The 16,522-nt window shown below is 35.5% G+C and overlaps 1 protein-coding gene across 1 annotated transcript; it reads left to right on the forward strand.

Annotated features, from left to right (window-relative positions):
- Window positions 1-7,055: 7,055 nt before the first annotated feature.
- On the forward strand, window positions 7,056-14,956 carry LOC122291100 (GDSL esterase/lipase At5g22810-like). The gene is made up of 5 exons (XM_043098747.1): window positions 7,056-7,293; window positions 7,400-7,527; window positions 7,638-7,871; window positions 8,341-8,596; window positions 14,760-14,956. Exons 1-5 carry the CDS (start codon window positions 7,056-7,058, stop codon window positions 14,954-14,956), a joined length of 1,053 nt encoding a protein of 350 aa, XP_042954681.1.
- The last annotated feature ends 1,566 nt before the right edge of the window (window positions 14,957-16,522 follow it).

The raw sequence follows: 16,522 nt of genomic DNA on the forward strand, positions 1-16,522 counted from the left end.
TCAGAGAATTTACATTTTACAATTCAGAATTACCACCAATTTTCAATTTATGTCCCAAGTTGTCAACATTGGTAATTGGCAATTGACGGTTTAAATTATCAAATTTTTTGTATCTGAGTAGTGATTTCAATGAATCTTAAACGATGGTATAAATAATTAAACACGGGGACACAAAATATTCACCTATTTTCTCAACTAAACAAAATGAAAAATAACCAAAAATATTTTCTCTGATTTTCTTGGAGACCAAACAAATTTAACACTCAGCAAATAAAAAATCAAAGCATAGAATATGTGAAAAAAATGAAAACAGAAAAAATTAAATGATAGAAAAATAAATTGAAATGAGAGTTGAACATTAATGTGATACAAAAAGAGCAAGGGCTTGGAGATAATAATGCGAGTAATATTAAGTATAAGTTTTAAATAGATAAATTTCGTATAAATTTTTTTTAAAATAATAGTCTCACTCAAATATTTTTTTAATATTTTTTTCATAATAGAGTCTATTCTTTAAAAAGAAAAAAACCTATGCCAGATTCAAATAATTTATCTGATAATATTGATCGAAATATTAACTTTTTAAATAATTATTTAAATATACGACGTCCATGAAATTCTTCGAAAAATAAAAACTTGGGTTGTTGCCTCTCTACGGAAATAATTGGATTTAATTCCAGGATTACATGAACTCAATTTCATAAAAAAGAAATGCACAAACTCGTACACCCCTCCATGGCGGATGAGCGGTCTGAGGTGTTGGCGGCTCCAATCGCCATCACTTGCGGAGTGGAATCGCTGATCCCTTCGCCTTTATGAAAAGCTCTTTTGCCAGTCGCTTCCCTTCGCCTCCATGGCCATGGTTCTCGGAATCCGAGAGTCGAAAGTATGGTGGACGGTGGACCCTCATGGGTTTTGACAAGGACTTGATTAAACTGAAGACTGGTGGCAGAAAAAAACGCCATGTTCAATTGGCATCGGAAGTTGTGAACTTTTGCTCAATTGGCAGCTAGAGAGTTTAGCATTTATAGCATTGTTAATAGATTAGTATATATAAGAGAGAATTTTGATAAAATAAGATAAATTTAAATTTTTACTATTTTATTTATATAAGTTTTTATATTAAAATAACTATTTTTTTATGATATAATAATAAAATAATATAAGATTTATTTGACTTTAGTTATTCATATCAAAAGTTCACATTGGATATCTATTTATTTATTATATAGTAATAAGTAATTAATAATTTTAAAAATATTTAATTTTTTTAATTATTAATTTATTTTATTTTATCATTTTTAATTATTAATTTATTTTATTTTATCACATTTTACTATTTAATTTAAAAAAACTTATGGAAGTTTGTAGATGTAGATGGAGAGAAGAGAGTGTTATAAAAAAAATAATAAAATAAGTATTTAGTATATGTACAGTAGATATCAAATTTGATATTTTCTTTACAATTATTGTAGTTAAAAGCTATAAAATTTGCTAATGGCTAATCCATTACAAGTGAATTTTGTATCCCATAATTAAAAATTACACTTACTTTTGGATATAGATAATGAGACTGCTCTTAATAAGAGAATTTGAAAATTTTTCTGTTTAGAGATTTAGCATGTGACTATGCTATCCTTTCTGCCCAGTGCTTAGTGATTAAACAAGCTTTTTTGGTCATTTTTCTTTAATCACTTCTCACAAAAATCCAGAGGGTGGGGCAGGAAAGGCGAGAGTGAGGTGAACTTTGTTGGCCATTTGTAGAGATGACGGTCGGCGATATGACAGAGATGCAAGAAGGACCAACCACTTACCATCTAGAGGTTGATTGAGTTGTTGGCAAATTTCTTGATTTTAGAGATGTGGCTTGTTGGTAAATTCTTTAATTTTAGAGGATGAATCAAATTCCTTAATTGTAGGGGATGGGGCAAATCCCTTAATTTTAGAGATGAGGCGGATTGGAAGAAGTGATCGAGTTGTTGCTTCTAAAAATTAGAAATTTTATCAATTTTTTAATTAGTAGATTTATTTAAGTATTTTTACGGATTGTTTCCCTTAGATTTAGGAGTTTGAATTATTTTGGATTGAGATCTAGATTGGGAGGACTAGCCGAAATCTAACTCTATTTATTTCTATTTTGTATTGTATTTTCATTATGTTATTTTTCAATAAAAGTTTAAACACTTGTTGCCGAGAATTCAGAAGTGATTGAGTTAGTTTTGATCTTCATACTCTAACCAATTTGGATCTTGGTGTTGCTTCGAGGTAACTCTTGATTTATCCATCTAACACGACCTAAGGGCGAGTAAGATTTCATCACGATGTTGAGGGTGAGGGTGGCCCTTGGTCATGGGCTTAGTAACATCAACAAACACGTTGATGGCATGGCTGTGTTGTTAACCTAATAATCATTTTGTTGAATTTAATGTTAGTGACATTGTTTGTTTACACGATCATCTACCAATCCATTTTTTTTTCTCTTATCCACGGATTGCCATCAATTGCTTTTTCGTTTGGTTACGTAGTTTAGATAAGATGATATGATATATTTTGAATAGTAATAAATAAAATATTGTTATAATATAATATTTTAATATTAATTTTTTGTATTGGAATTTGAAAAAGTTGAATTATTTATTATATTTTGTATAAGAATTTAAAAAAGTTGTAATGATTAGATGAAATGAGATGAGATAAGATTGTTTGGTTTTTGGTAATCAATATTATATTTTTAAATGATGAAATGATTAGAGTTCAAAATAATAGTTTGTTTTTTTAAAACTAAAAAACCTATACGAGACTTGTATAAACTATTTATCTGATAATATTGATGGAAAGAATAACTTTTTAAATAATTATTTAAATATACGACATCAATCTGTTTTTTATCAAATGGTATTGTTCAAAAAATAAAAACTTGGGTTGTTGCCTCTATGAGGAAATAATTGGATTCAATTCGAGAATTTCATGAAATCAATTTCAAAAAAAAAAAGGAAAAAAGAAAGAAAAGAAAGAGAAAAAAAGAAAAAGAAATGCACAAACTCGCACACCCCTCAAAGGCGAATGAGTGGTTTGAGGTGTTGGCAGCTCCAATCGCCATCACTTACAGAGAGGAATCGCTAATCCCTTCCCCTTTATGATTGTGGTTATCGGAAACTTAAAAGCTCTTTTGCCAGCTACTTCTCTTCAGTAGTGGGGTTAATAGTCACCTTCTCTGCACGAAGAGGAGAGTTATGAGGTTGTGAAGACCCAGCACCACAGGAAGAGGCCAAAGTGTTACCTTTAGAGGAAGCTATGAATTCACAAGGGTGATTGAGAGACACGCGAGAAAGTAGAGAAGAGTACCAAAGAGCAAGAGTGGGAAAAAGGGGTTGCTTGAAGATGGTGAGTAATCGTAATAGTTAAGGGGTATGCAAAAGGGTGCGAATATGTAACGGCGTCTTGACAGCATAGCATGAAATGACGAAAAACCCAAACAACAAGGCAATGCCATAATTACAAGTCCAATCATGCTACGCGTGATGAGACTTCGCAAGGTAATTAGAAGGGGCTTAATCCTCTTTCAAGAGCCCACTAGGTCATATCATGGGCTTGGGCCATAGCATAGCCCAATGACTTAGTTAATCCAAGGCAACCCAATCTAACCACATGAGAACTTTGGGAGAAGGGCAATCAATTTATTCAAGATAGGTTAAGCACTAATATCCTAGAGACTTGAATTTTATATAATGGGTGAGATAGTTATCGTGTAATAATAAGAAGCATCGTGAACTTGATTTAAATGATCCATGTATGATTATGAGATCCATATGAATGAATTGCTAGAGAGATCCTTATTACCTTTACTGACTTAGGCATCAGAGTCGTTCCCTTGAACCCTTAATCCTTATTCTTTTTTGGTTGCAGGTGATCTTGTGTGAGAAGTTGTGAAACACATCCTTAATAATTGGCGCCATTTGTGGGATTCTATTGGTCATGCAACCAGCGTGCTTTTCACATGCCAACCACTACTCAATCTCAAGCAACCAGAGACCAAGAAGTGACATCACGAAATATGGGGGGAGGTGTCAAGCATAGTGTCCCTCCCAAAGGAATAAAAAACGTGGTAAGCAGAAGAGCTAGCGTGAATTGATTTCTATTCCAAGGTACAAAGATCTGCCTCAGGATGATCGAGCAAGAATTTGCTGGGTCATCCGATCCCCAGCTTAAATCCAAGACCCCAGGCCCAGCCTCAACGGAGTAAGCAGTTGCCAATTGAAGAAGAATGCAAGTGACCTCGCCCTATGAGCGATCCAACTTGACATTCAACTCGGTCACCTTTGCTATAGAGTCTGACAACTGTTTTTTACAAGTTTCCAGGACTTAGTTTAGTTGCAAGTAATGGTGATCATGCTCTCTGAGCTCTTTTTTCGCCGCCACCAAATCTTGTTCCACCTTGTTTTAGCTATGCTCAGTCGAATATTGGCTTTTTGACATCCTTCTTCAGAGCTCAATAGGCGAATGACGTAGTTAGTCTTCGCCTTCCTCAGTTCCTCGATCTTTGTCTCCGTTTGGTTTAGGCCAGCGACTAGGTTGTCTCGCTTAGTTCCATTATCTTTTGCTTTGCGGCGACAACGGTTAGCTTCCTCTAAAGAGCTAGCCAATTTCATTTTAAGCGAATCAACTTGGGCATGTAGGGAGACCATATCGTACTCAAGTTTATGGGCATGATACTTGGTGCGGGACAACTCATCAACCATCTCCTCTTTCTCGGCATGGGCAACATTGACGACACTATAAGCACTACCAATGAAAGACCGCAAGGATTAGTTTTCCTCTTCCAACTCCAAATGGTCCTCAACCAAAGCAGCCGCCAGGTGATCAACTCTCTAAAAAAGAGTCCAATCAAAAGTAGCTAGAAAGGAAAAATGAAAAACTTTAGGGCAAAGGAACTTACTGGTGGAAGGATGCTTTGTAGGTTACGAACAATGGAGCGAATGGCCTTTTCTCGATGAGCACATGAAGCCTGCAAGGAACTAGAGGGCGAGAACCCAACAAACCCTGGGGATTAGGGATCCTAAAGGAGACACCAACAAAACCCATCGAGGTAGGATTATCTTGAGCATGTGTAGGCAAAACACCATGATGATTAGAGGAAACGGGAGCTTGAGTGCTTGTGTTCATTCTCGCTTGTTGATCAAGAGGTAACTCTACGTCACCCCCCTGAGCTGGTGATACCTGAGAAGGATTGGTGAGAGGACTCTTTGTTGGGAAAGTCAAAGAGGGTTCACCATCCCCCGCAGGAGAGATACTAAAGGGTGAGGAATGTATCGACACCTTACTTCCACGAGTGAGTGATAGGGTAGGAAAGACAAAAGGCATCTCGAGAGTGATCTCACTTGAGATAGTTGAGGCGATGTGTGAGCAAGATATAGCTGTAGTAGCTCCAGCCGACGGGCCCTTAACATATTCAACTCGTAAAAACTCCCCGAAGCCATCTAAAAGAGGAGGAAAATTGCCTAATACAATACGAAGCACATTTTGGAAGTCTGGGTTCAAGGTCACAATGACATTGCCCTTATCTAATTCAAGGTCATCCTTTGGGGTCACAACGGGCTGGGGAGTCTGTGTAGCTACCTCAAAAGGAACATTTGGTGACAAGGCAGACTCAACGTCTATCACCAACTCCAAATCAACATCGGCTTGGGCCATGAGCTAGTCAAAGGAGTTGGTTGGGGGTGCTTGAGGATGACCTGAGTACTCTCTACCGCTCGCCAAGGGCTGTGCTGAAGGCCCACCTCTATCATTGGCCCCCTCTTTAATCCAACCACTGGCGACGAAGCGTCCAATAACTCACGACCAAGAACATGTGGCCTGCAAGGCACCATAAAAAATTTATCAATATTGGAAGAGGTTAAAATGGTATCGGACCAGGTGGCATTGCTGTTTTGGTCCACCTAAGATTGTACCGACTGGATGCGAGCCTCTTCTCGGATAGAAAGAATAATCTCAAAACCACGCTCATCGGGAACTGGGGACCATGAAACCCTAATGGGGAACTCATGATTCGCGATCTCAACACCAGGAAACTCCCAAGTTCCCAACCACCCCTGGATACAAAGAAAAATTGAAGTTACAAAGGTTTCCTTCCAAGTGTTTGAAACTGTGCAGAGAAAGAAATTCACGACCCATGAGGTTAGGGTATTTATCACCCGTGGGCTCCAACACGCACTGCCAAAGGACGCAGCAAGCCATCAAAATCCACCAAGCATTAGGCACAAGTTGTGTCAGAGCAAGATCCAAGACGTCCAACACGTCACAAATAGGTTATACAAAGGAAAAATGAAGCCCCATCATGAATATAGCTAAGTGCAAAGTGACAAAAACTACCATACCTTTCATGTCGATGGCTCCGCGACACTGGTTAGGCAACCCCAGAACCATTGAGTTTGGGGACATTGAAGCTATCCCTTGCAGAGTCCAGTTCATGATAGGAGATAGTAGAGGACCATTGATGGCCCTAAAAAATTGAGCGAGGGGCAGACCCACCTCTAGCAGTGGGGTTAATAGCTGCCTCCTCCGTGCGAAGAGGAGAGTCGCAGGGTAGACTCACACATTGATGGCATGGTTGTGTTGTTAACCTAATAACCTTTAGTTTTGATGAATTTAATGTTAGTGACATGTTTTGTTTACACGATCATTTAACAATCCATTTTTTTCTCTTATCCACAGATTGCCATCAATTGCTTTTAATGTTGTCATAGAAGAATTTCCTAGATTGTTCTCACTCTGCCCACCAAATATAAAAATTGGTCATGTTTCTTGCAACTATGAACTATCCCAACCCACCATCTTTGTTGGCTTGGGGATTACTGATTAGTATACGTGTGAAAATTTCAAAGATCAGAGGTTCGAAGGTTGGTGGTAGAATAATAAGGTGAAGAACCAAGATCCCTACAATGTGTTGTCCTACTTTAAATTCCGATTTCCCTAACAACTCATCTTCATAGCCTCCTCTCTCTTTGTCTCTCTCTTGGCAAGAGCCACATTGCTTATAGTTATACCAGATGATAGTCATGGGTTTTCCAAGTCCTAGCTTGGCTCCCTTTCTCACTTTGTTTCTGGTCTTCTTTGTGGCTGATGGGCAGTCTTCGGTTCATCCATTTTTCATATTTGGAGACTATGTTGTTGATATAGGGAACAACCACATCTATACCTTTATAAAAGCAAACTTCCCTCCTTATGGAAGAGACTTTGTTCGTCACGAACGAACTGGGAGATTCTGCAATGGAAAGCTAGCCATAGACTTCATTGGTAAATGATTCTCATGACCCTCAATTTTTTCAGTCTCCCTAATAGTCAAATTTTGATACTTCTTTAACTGGTTTTATCTGAATTTCTGTGTTTTCTTTGATCGCAGCTGACATGTTAGGCCTGACTTATCCACCGCCTTATCTTAGCGGAAGAGACAGAGGAACAAACCTCTTGATTGGTGCCAACTTTGTCTCAGCTTCTTCTAGTTACTATGATGCTACAGCGAACTTATATGTAAATATACTACACTTAGAACACAACTTTCTCTCTCTCTCTGACTCAATCGAGCTCCTTTTCTTTTGTTTCCTTTTTTGGTGATAAGATTTGTGTTTTTCGTGGCATAGCGTGCGATCCCATTGAGTAGGCAGCTGTGGTACTACAGAGAATATCAGAACAGGTTGGCTGCAATTGTAGGGAGATCAAATGTTGCATCAATAATGTCTTGTGCAATCTTCATTTTTAGTGCTGGGAGCAGCGACTTTCTTCAAAACTATTACGTTAATCCTCTTCTCTACCTGGCCCTTACTCCTGATCGGTTCTCAGACCTTCTCATACAATCCTATATGCATTTCATTCAGGTCCCTCACTCATATCAATTTCCTAACAGAGATTACTAGTGACATTCTTTAATTTTAAGCGCACGCATATAGATAGACAACTCATTCTAGATACCTAGATCATTCAGCACACTATAATTATTAGACCAATGAGATTGATAATGGTGTATAGCATCACCCTCAAATTATCAAGGGTTGTATACTTCAGAAATTTACTGAAACTGACACATTGTATCCTCAAACTATTAAAAACTAGCACTTTGCACCCTTCACTGAGATCCGACCGTCAATCCCATTTGAATGATGGTGTAAAGTATAGGTTTTTGAAAGTTGAAAGGTGTCATGCGTCACTTTTGATGGTTTGGAGTGTGAAACCCTGATAGTTTGAAGGTCAGAAACTTACTTTTCTGGTTTAATTATGTTTGCAAGCAATATGAGATTCACAAATTTCTTGGGTCTATTATCTGGTGAACAAAACATTTGGTGACAGAGACTCTATGCATTGGGAGCAAGAAGAATTGGAGTGACAACACTGCCGCCAATAAGATGCTTGCCAGCAACTATAACAATATTTGGGATGGGTAGCAATGTGTGGGTGGAAAGTTTAAACAACGATGCAGTTTCCTTCAATTACAAGCTCAATGCCACATCTCACTCGCTGCAAAATAACCTCCATGATCTCAAATTGGTGGTCTTTGATGCCTACCAACCTCTCTATGAAATTGCCACAAACCCTTCAAAACATGGTACATCAACTACATCTGATTTGTCTCGTGCATGCCTAGCAAAGGCCCCAAAACTTACCACCATTTTGCTCAAAGCCCTGTGTTGCGCCTAAACTTTAACTCAAATTAATGAACCAAAAATTTAGTGCAGTTTTACCTGCAAGTATATAGGTGTTGTAGTATCTTACAGGATCGAATCCACATGGATTGACTTTTGTGATAAAGAAAATAAATTCAGATGATGAAACGAAATTACTAAAAGAAATGTACAATCGAATATAAAGATGAAGATTGTAAAATAACTGAATCAAACTAAAATGATAAAATGAATTGATATGGAGAAAGACTAAGGTTTCGAGGATCCGTTTAATAATTTATGATATTGTTTCCGATCGATTTACTTCAATTAAACTAGAATAATGATTCCGTTTAATTGGAAGATTTAACATTTAAAATCAATAAAAATAGTCGCTTATGATTGAGCGTGAACGATTGATGATTAAAACATTTACAAATCTATTTGAATACCACAGGGATTCCTCAAGCATTCACTGTATTGAAAAATCACAATGAATCAAGATGAGTATATAGATAATCAAAATATCCAATAATAAAATCCTTTAATCGATCAATCTCGCAGAATAAATTTTACGCGTTTCTGAAAATAATATTTAAATCATTAAACTTCACCGTTAACCTTAGTATGAAAATTTAGCCAACAATATTCATCACAAGTGCTATAAAAATATTGTTCAGGATAAAATTAAAATAAAATACAATGAAACCACACAATAACATAAAACTGAAAAGAAAAGAAAAGAAAATAAAAGTTAAAACTCCCTCTCCGTTTGGTGTCCGTTCCGTTTGCTCCAAACTCACTTCCGTCTACTCTCTCCAACGCTCAGTGTCCCCGTGCAACGTGACTCCCAAACGTTGAAGTGCAGCGTCTAACCTCCCAAAAGCAAGCCAGCCCACGTCTCTGTCCAAGAACCCTTCCTTTTTCGTTCCAGTTTCAACCATACAAAAATGAAAACTGGTTCTGCAGCTACTCTGTTTCTTTCTCTGAAAACAGAGAACCCAGTTCTTGCGTATTAGTAGCTTTCTCCTTCAGCCTGAGTTTATGTAAAACCAGCAGCTTCTCAACTCTCCTTCAGCCTGAGTTTACATTAAAATGTGTCTTTCCAGCTTTCAGAAACACCTCCGTAACCTCTCCTTAGCCTAGCTTTCCCTTCAGCGACGGACCGCCACGAAGAAAAGCAAAAATGCCAGAAAACTCCCCTGAACGTAAACTCTCTATTTTTCTTTTTCTCTCAACGTCTTCCCTCCCTGGCCAGTCTCACTCCAGCCAGGAGGGGGAAGCCCCCATTCCCCTCTCTGGTTCAGCAATATATATATATACAACTGCCTCACGTCGGTGCCAAACTTCTTCCTCTAATCAAATTAATACTTTTCAGCACAATAAAATTCCAGCACGCCTCCATTGGTTGAAAACTCCTACACGGCTCCCTTGATTGCTCACCCACTCTCCTATCTCTTCTCTTCCCTTTTTTTCTACCGTCCAGCCACACACACACACACAGATATATATATATATATATAAATAGCTGCCTCAAGTTGCAAACTTCCTCCAATTCAAACACGGCACAGCATGTACTTCTTTATTTATTTTTTTTCTTTTCAACATGCCTCTACTTGGTTTCAGCCTCCTTTTTAGACTTTAACTTTGCATGTATTTGTCCACCACAAATCATTTTCTTCATCGCATGTACTTATGAACAATCAAAATAAGAAAGTCACCACGTCTTCATTTTGTGTCTTATTTTTCAGCTGCCAAGCACTTCTTTCATTCTCTTTATTCATCTCAATTAATATGTACTTTTGGTCAAGAGTTCCATCCGGATCTCATTTGAATTTTATTTAAACTGAAAATAAGAAGAAAGAAATAACACTCAAAAAATAAATTAAAAGAAAAATAAATTATCAAAAACAGACTATTTATGTGAGGAAACATTTTCCCATTAAATCATAATTATAAAATTAAGCATAAACATGATATCAATCAATTAAAAATCACAACTCGTATTTATGCTAATTAACCATTTTTTCATCTAAAACCAATAATAGTGTCACGAAGAATTTAAAATACATTGGTTTTAAATAGCTAAAACATGCAATATTTCAGCTCAATCACACTCCCAACTAGTTTTTTGCTAATCCTTGAGCAAAATAGTGAAAATTAATTGAGATGAACATTGCATAAAGCTCGAAATTCAAACAAAAACAATTACACATAATTCTGAATTCTCAAAAAAAATTGATTCGTGACACTCAACACCAAGAGTTGTATCCACAAGGAAAGTCTCAATAACTGTTCACATAGAATTGGAGCAAATGTATTAGAACTTGGATATGTGTGTGTGGCTAAACCTGTGTGTATTCCTCACTAATAAGCATGATTTATTATAAGATTTTTCAACTTTAAGATTAATCATTATTGATTCTAACTACCTCAAAGCCTAAGAGACTAGCAGTTTTCACGCCAACTCTGTTTAAAGGTTGAACACTCAACCCCCAAAATTTTGAATAACTATTTCTAGCCCTTTATTTAAGAAAACTTACACGATTTTTTTCTTTTTCTTTTTTCTTTTTTTATTTTTTTATTTATTTATTTTTCTTTCTTTCTTTTTTTCTTTTTTATTTTTTTTTCATATAAGGCTCGGTAGTCCTGCAGTTTACTTCTCCTGTTTTAAATCAATGAATATTAATGAGGAACATTACAAGTGTAAGCATGTGCAAAATGTTCTTTCAAAACTTGCCCTTTATTCTATATAAAGCATACTAATTCTCATTTTTGTAAATATCGCATCCCGGTATTTCAAGTCACTCATCAACAAAATATGATGCATAATAAGTCATGTTCTATGCTTAAAGTTAAAAATAAATCTTCACAAAATAATTTCGCTCAACTACTCCACCAAGATACTCAAATCTAACAAACATGCTAGGAGTGTGTGTTAATCATTTATGTTTCAATGCACCTCACAAATTTTTATTTTTATTTTTATTTTTTTATTTTTATTTATTTATTTATTTTTTTGGTACTAACACATTTTTTTTTTTGGTACTAACACATTTTTAACAGAAAACCCTCCCCCAACTAAATGTGACATTGTCCTCAATGTTCAGCAATTGAATGTTCGATGATGTATGTTATATAGACATGAATTGGAGTAAGATAAACACTGTAGAACATATATTGAGACGAAAATGATTAAACATAGAGGAAAGATGTGCACATAAGGAGTAGATTTCTGTCAAAGTTAAAAGCACAAAAAACAAAAAAAAAAAAGAAAGAAAAATAAAACAAACAAATACGGTATATACAATGAAAAATCAAAAATTAATTCTGATAAGCAGGATCTTCCAGAGTAGTGGACTCAACCTCTGAAGTAAAATCACCCAAAAATGGTTTCAACCTTTGTCCATTAACTTTAAAAACATTACCATTCTTTTGATTTTCTATTTCAACGGCCCCAAAAGGATAAACAATTTTTACAACAAAGGGGTCGATCTATCGGGATCGAAGCTTGCCAGGAAATAAATGAAGCCTTGAATTATACAACAATTTTTTTTTGTGAAGGCTCAAAAGATTTTTGAAAAATATTTTTGTCATGAAAAATTTTCATTCTCTCATTGGCAATACGAGAGTTTTCGTAAGCTTCATTCCTGATTTCCTCTAACTCATTAAGTTGAAACTTACGAAGAGAGCAAACTTTCTCCACATCAAAATTAAATTGCATGATTGCGCAATAAGCTTTGTGTTCCAAATGATATGAATATGGGAGCAAAGTTACTTGATCTCTTTCCCTTCAAAATAACAAAAATCGTACCTGAAAAAAATAAGAGAAATTTAGCAAAAGATTACTGAACTATTTTTTTTTTTGTTTTTGTTTTTTTTTAAATTATCACATATTGCAATCCCCGACAATGATGCCAAAAACTTGTTGTGCCTAAATTTTGACTCAAATTAATGAACTAACAATTTAGTGTAGTTTTACCTGCAAGTATACAGGTGTTGTAGTATCTTACAGGATCGAATCCACTGGGATTGACTTTTGTGATAAAGAAAATAAATTTAGATGATGAAACGAAATTACTGAAAGAAACGTACAATCGAATATAAAGATGAAGATTGTAAAATAACTGAATCAAACTAAAATGATAAAATGAATTGATATGGAGAAAGACTAAGGTTTCGAGAATCCGTTTAATAATTTATGATATTGTTTTCGATCAATTTACTTCAATTAAACTAGAATAATGATTCCGTTTAATTGGAAGATTTAGCATTTAAGATAAAAAAAATAGTCGCTTATGATTGAGCGTGAACGATTGATGATTAAAACATTTACAAATCTATTTGAATACCACAGGGATTCCTCAAGCATTCATTGTATTGGAAAATCACAATGAATCAAGATGAGTATATAGATAATCAAAATATCCAATAATAAAATATTTCAATCGATCAAGCTCGCAGAATAAATTTTACGTGAATCCGAAAACAATATTTAAATCATTAAACTTCACCGCTAACCTTAGTATGAAAATTTAGCCAACAATGTTCATCACAAGTGCTATAAAAATATTGTTTAGGATAAAATTAAAATAAAATACAATGAAACCACACAATAACATAAAACTGAAAAGAAAAGAAAATAAAATAAAAGTTAAAACTCCCTCTCCGTTTGGTGTCCGTTCCATTTGCTCCAAATTCACTTCCGTTTACTCTCTCCAATGCTCAGTGTCCCCGTGCAACGTGACTCCCAAACGTTGAAGTGCTACGTCTAACCTCCCAAAAGTAAGCCAGCCCACGTCTCTGTCCAAGAACCCTTCCTTTTTCGTTCCAGTTTCAACCATACGAAAATGAAAACTGGTTCTGCAGCTACTCTGTTTCTTTCTCTGAAAACAGAGAATCCAGTTCTTGCGTATCAGTAGCTTTCTCCTTCAGCCTGAGTTTACGTAAAATCAGTAGCTTCTCAACTCTCCTTCAGCCTGAGTTTATGTTAAACTGTGTCTTTCCAGCTTTCAGAAAATTAACCACCTCCGTAACCTCTCCTCAGCCTAGCTTTCCCTTCAGCGATGGACTGCCACGAAGAAAAGCAAAAACGCCAGAAAACTCCCCTGAACGTAAACTCTCTCTATTTTTCTTTTTCTCTCCACGTCTTCCCTCCCTGGCTAGTCTCACTCCAGCCAAGAGGGGGAAGCCCCCGTTCCCCTCTCTGGTTCAGCAATATATATATATATATATATATACAGCTGCCTCACGTCGATGCCAAGCCTCACGTCGGTGCCAAACTTCTTCCTCTAATCAAATTAATACTTCTCATTACAATAAAATTCCAGCACGTCTCCATTGGTTGAAAACTCCTACACGGCTCCCTTGATTGCTCACCCACTCTCCTATCTCTTCTCTTCCCTTTTTTTCTACCGTCCAGCCACACACACACACACACACACATATATAAATAGCTGCCTCAAGTTGCAAACTTCCTCCAATTCAAACACAACACGGCATGTACTTCTTTATTTATTTTTTTCTTTTCAACATGTCTCTACTTGGTTTCAGCCTCCTTTTTAGACTTTAACTTTGCATGTATTTGTCCACCGCAAATCATTTTCTTCATCGCATGTACTTATGAACAATCAAAATAAGAAAGTCACCACGTCTTCATTTTGTGTCTTATTTTTTAGTTACCAAGTACTTCTTTCATTCTCTTCATTCATCTCAATTAATATGTACTTTTGGTCGAGAGTTCCATCCGGATCTCATTTGAATTTTATTTAAACTGAAAATAAGAAGAAAGAAATAACACTCAAAAAATAAATTAAAAAAAAATAGATTATCAAAAACAGATTATTTATGTGAGGAAATATTGTCTCATTAAATCATAATTATAAAATTAAGCATAAACATGATATCAATCAATTAAAAATCACAACTCGTATCTAAAACCAATAATAGTGTCACAAAGAATTTAAAATACATTGGTTTTAAATAGCTAAAACATGCAATATTTCAGCTCAATCACCCTGTTCATAGTTGAAAATAACATTTGTCTCATTAATCATGTAAAGTCGTTGGATATTGATAGAATAATTATCATAACTTGTTTGCTTACAGGGTTCTTTGTGGCAAGGAGGGCTTGTTGTGGAACAGGCTTGCTAGAAACGTTAATACTATGCAATCAGGAATCAATAGGGACGTGTGCAAATGCATCAGAGTACGTATTTTGGGACGGATTACATCCCTCGGAGGCTGCGAACTATGCTTTGGCTTCCAGGTTGGCATCGAGTGACATCTCCCTGATCACCCCGTGATATCATTGAGAGTTGGGTTATTGTGGTTTTACTTGTAACATGGATGGCCATAGATGGCAGATTTATATGAATAGAGAGATCATTTGGACCGATTATTAATTATACTAGTTGCGCAACTGAGCCATGTGCGAGAAAAATCTTTAATCTTTACTCTTGTTTTTAGTCTTATTGTGAAGTTATTTGAATGCATTTATTTTTTATTACTAGTTTTAATGAATTGCATTTAGTGTAAAGAAAATGAAATGTTATAGATGAAAGATGGTGTGGTTTATATTTTCAGCTTTAAAATTTTATGATATTTCCAATTAGTTTAAATATAATTACTTAATTGGATTACATGACGCAGCCAAAAAATTAAAACAATCTATTTGTGTGAAAAGAGGTTAAATACTAAAATAGTAGGCTTGCTACTATGGACCCGCATGGATGAGGGGCTATATATGGACCTTAGCAACCTGCCCCGGCCTCGTCCAGCATGGGTGGGTGATCTTGCCCAACTGCTGGTAGGGGTGTAAAAAAAAATTGATAATCGGTAAACCGGACTCGATCGGGCCAAACTGGTGCCATCGGTCCGGTCTCGAGGTTGGTTCGATCTGGTACTGATTTTAGTTTTCTTAAAACCGGTCAAAATCAATCCGATTTCAATTTTTTTTTAAAAAAAAAAAACGGATCGGACCAGACTGGACCGATTTATATATATTTTAATTTTTTATGTTGTATATAATATTTATATATAATATATAACTATCTATAAAATAGTTTTGTATTATATGATAAATTACTAATTAATATAATATTAAATTTTAAAATCTTATATCATTTTGCTTATGGTATTAATAGTTATACTAATACTATATCACTATATATTATAATATACTATAATATATCATTATATTATATATTATAATATATCATTATAGTCTATAATATAATTATAATATATTACAATATATTATCACTATAGTATTATATACTATAATATACTATATTTTATATATTATATATTATATAATATCGTACATTAAAACTGGTAAAACCAGAATACCGGTTTAGGAGGGTAATTGGTACGTAATCGGTTTTGAAAAATACAAAACCGGCACATACTGGTTCGGTCCTAAATTTTGTCCAAAATCGGACCGGTTACACCCCTAACTGCTAGGTGGACTGATTGCCTTGCTATCCATTCCAAAATATTCCGATCGCTCCAAATCTATGTATCTTCTCACCAAATGTATAGATCTTTTCACTAAATCCAGACATCAAACTTCAAATACATAGATTCAGACCGAGAAGCACCTTGAGAAGAAAAAGTAGATGAAGGGAAGAGAAGACGAAGCAGAAGAAGAGGAGATGACGTGCTGCAAAGTTTGGACCGATAATGTGGAGGAGATAAAGAAGATTAGGGGTGACAATATGTTACACGACGTGTTAACCCAATACGAACACGATACGATAATAGCAGGTTAGGGTTTGGTTTTAACGGGTTTGGATCAAAATGGATTAACCTGTTAAGACACGATTGCTTAACGAGTCAACCCGTTTTGACACGTTATAACCCGTTATGAC

The sequence above is a fragment of the Carya illinoinensis genome, chromosome 13, assembly GCF_018687715.1.
Source record: "Carya illinoinensis cultivar Pawnee chromosome 13, C.illinoinensisPawnee_v1, whole genome shotgun sequence".
In the NCBI taxonomy this organism is placed as follows: Eukaryota; Viridiplantae; Streptophyta; class Magnoliopsida; order Fagales; family Juglandaceae; genus Carya; species Carya illinoinensis.

What these genes read in the sequence shown, in the direction of transcription:
- LOC122291100 (XM_043098747.1), top strand. Translation starts at nt 7,056, where the DNA reads ATGGGTTTTCCAAGTCCTAGCTTGGCTCCCTTTCTCACTTTGTTTCTG. An exon ending in GCTAGCCATAGACTTCATTG is followed by an intron (nt 7,294 to 7,399) that starts GTAAATGATTCT and finishes CTTTGATCGCAG; the next exon opens with CTGACATGTTAGGCCTGACT. An exon ending in CCTATATGCATTTCATTCAG is followed by an intron (nt 7,872 to 8,340) that starts GTCCCTCACTCA and finishes ATTTGGTGACAG; the next exon opens with AGACTCTATGCATTGGGAGC.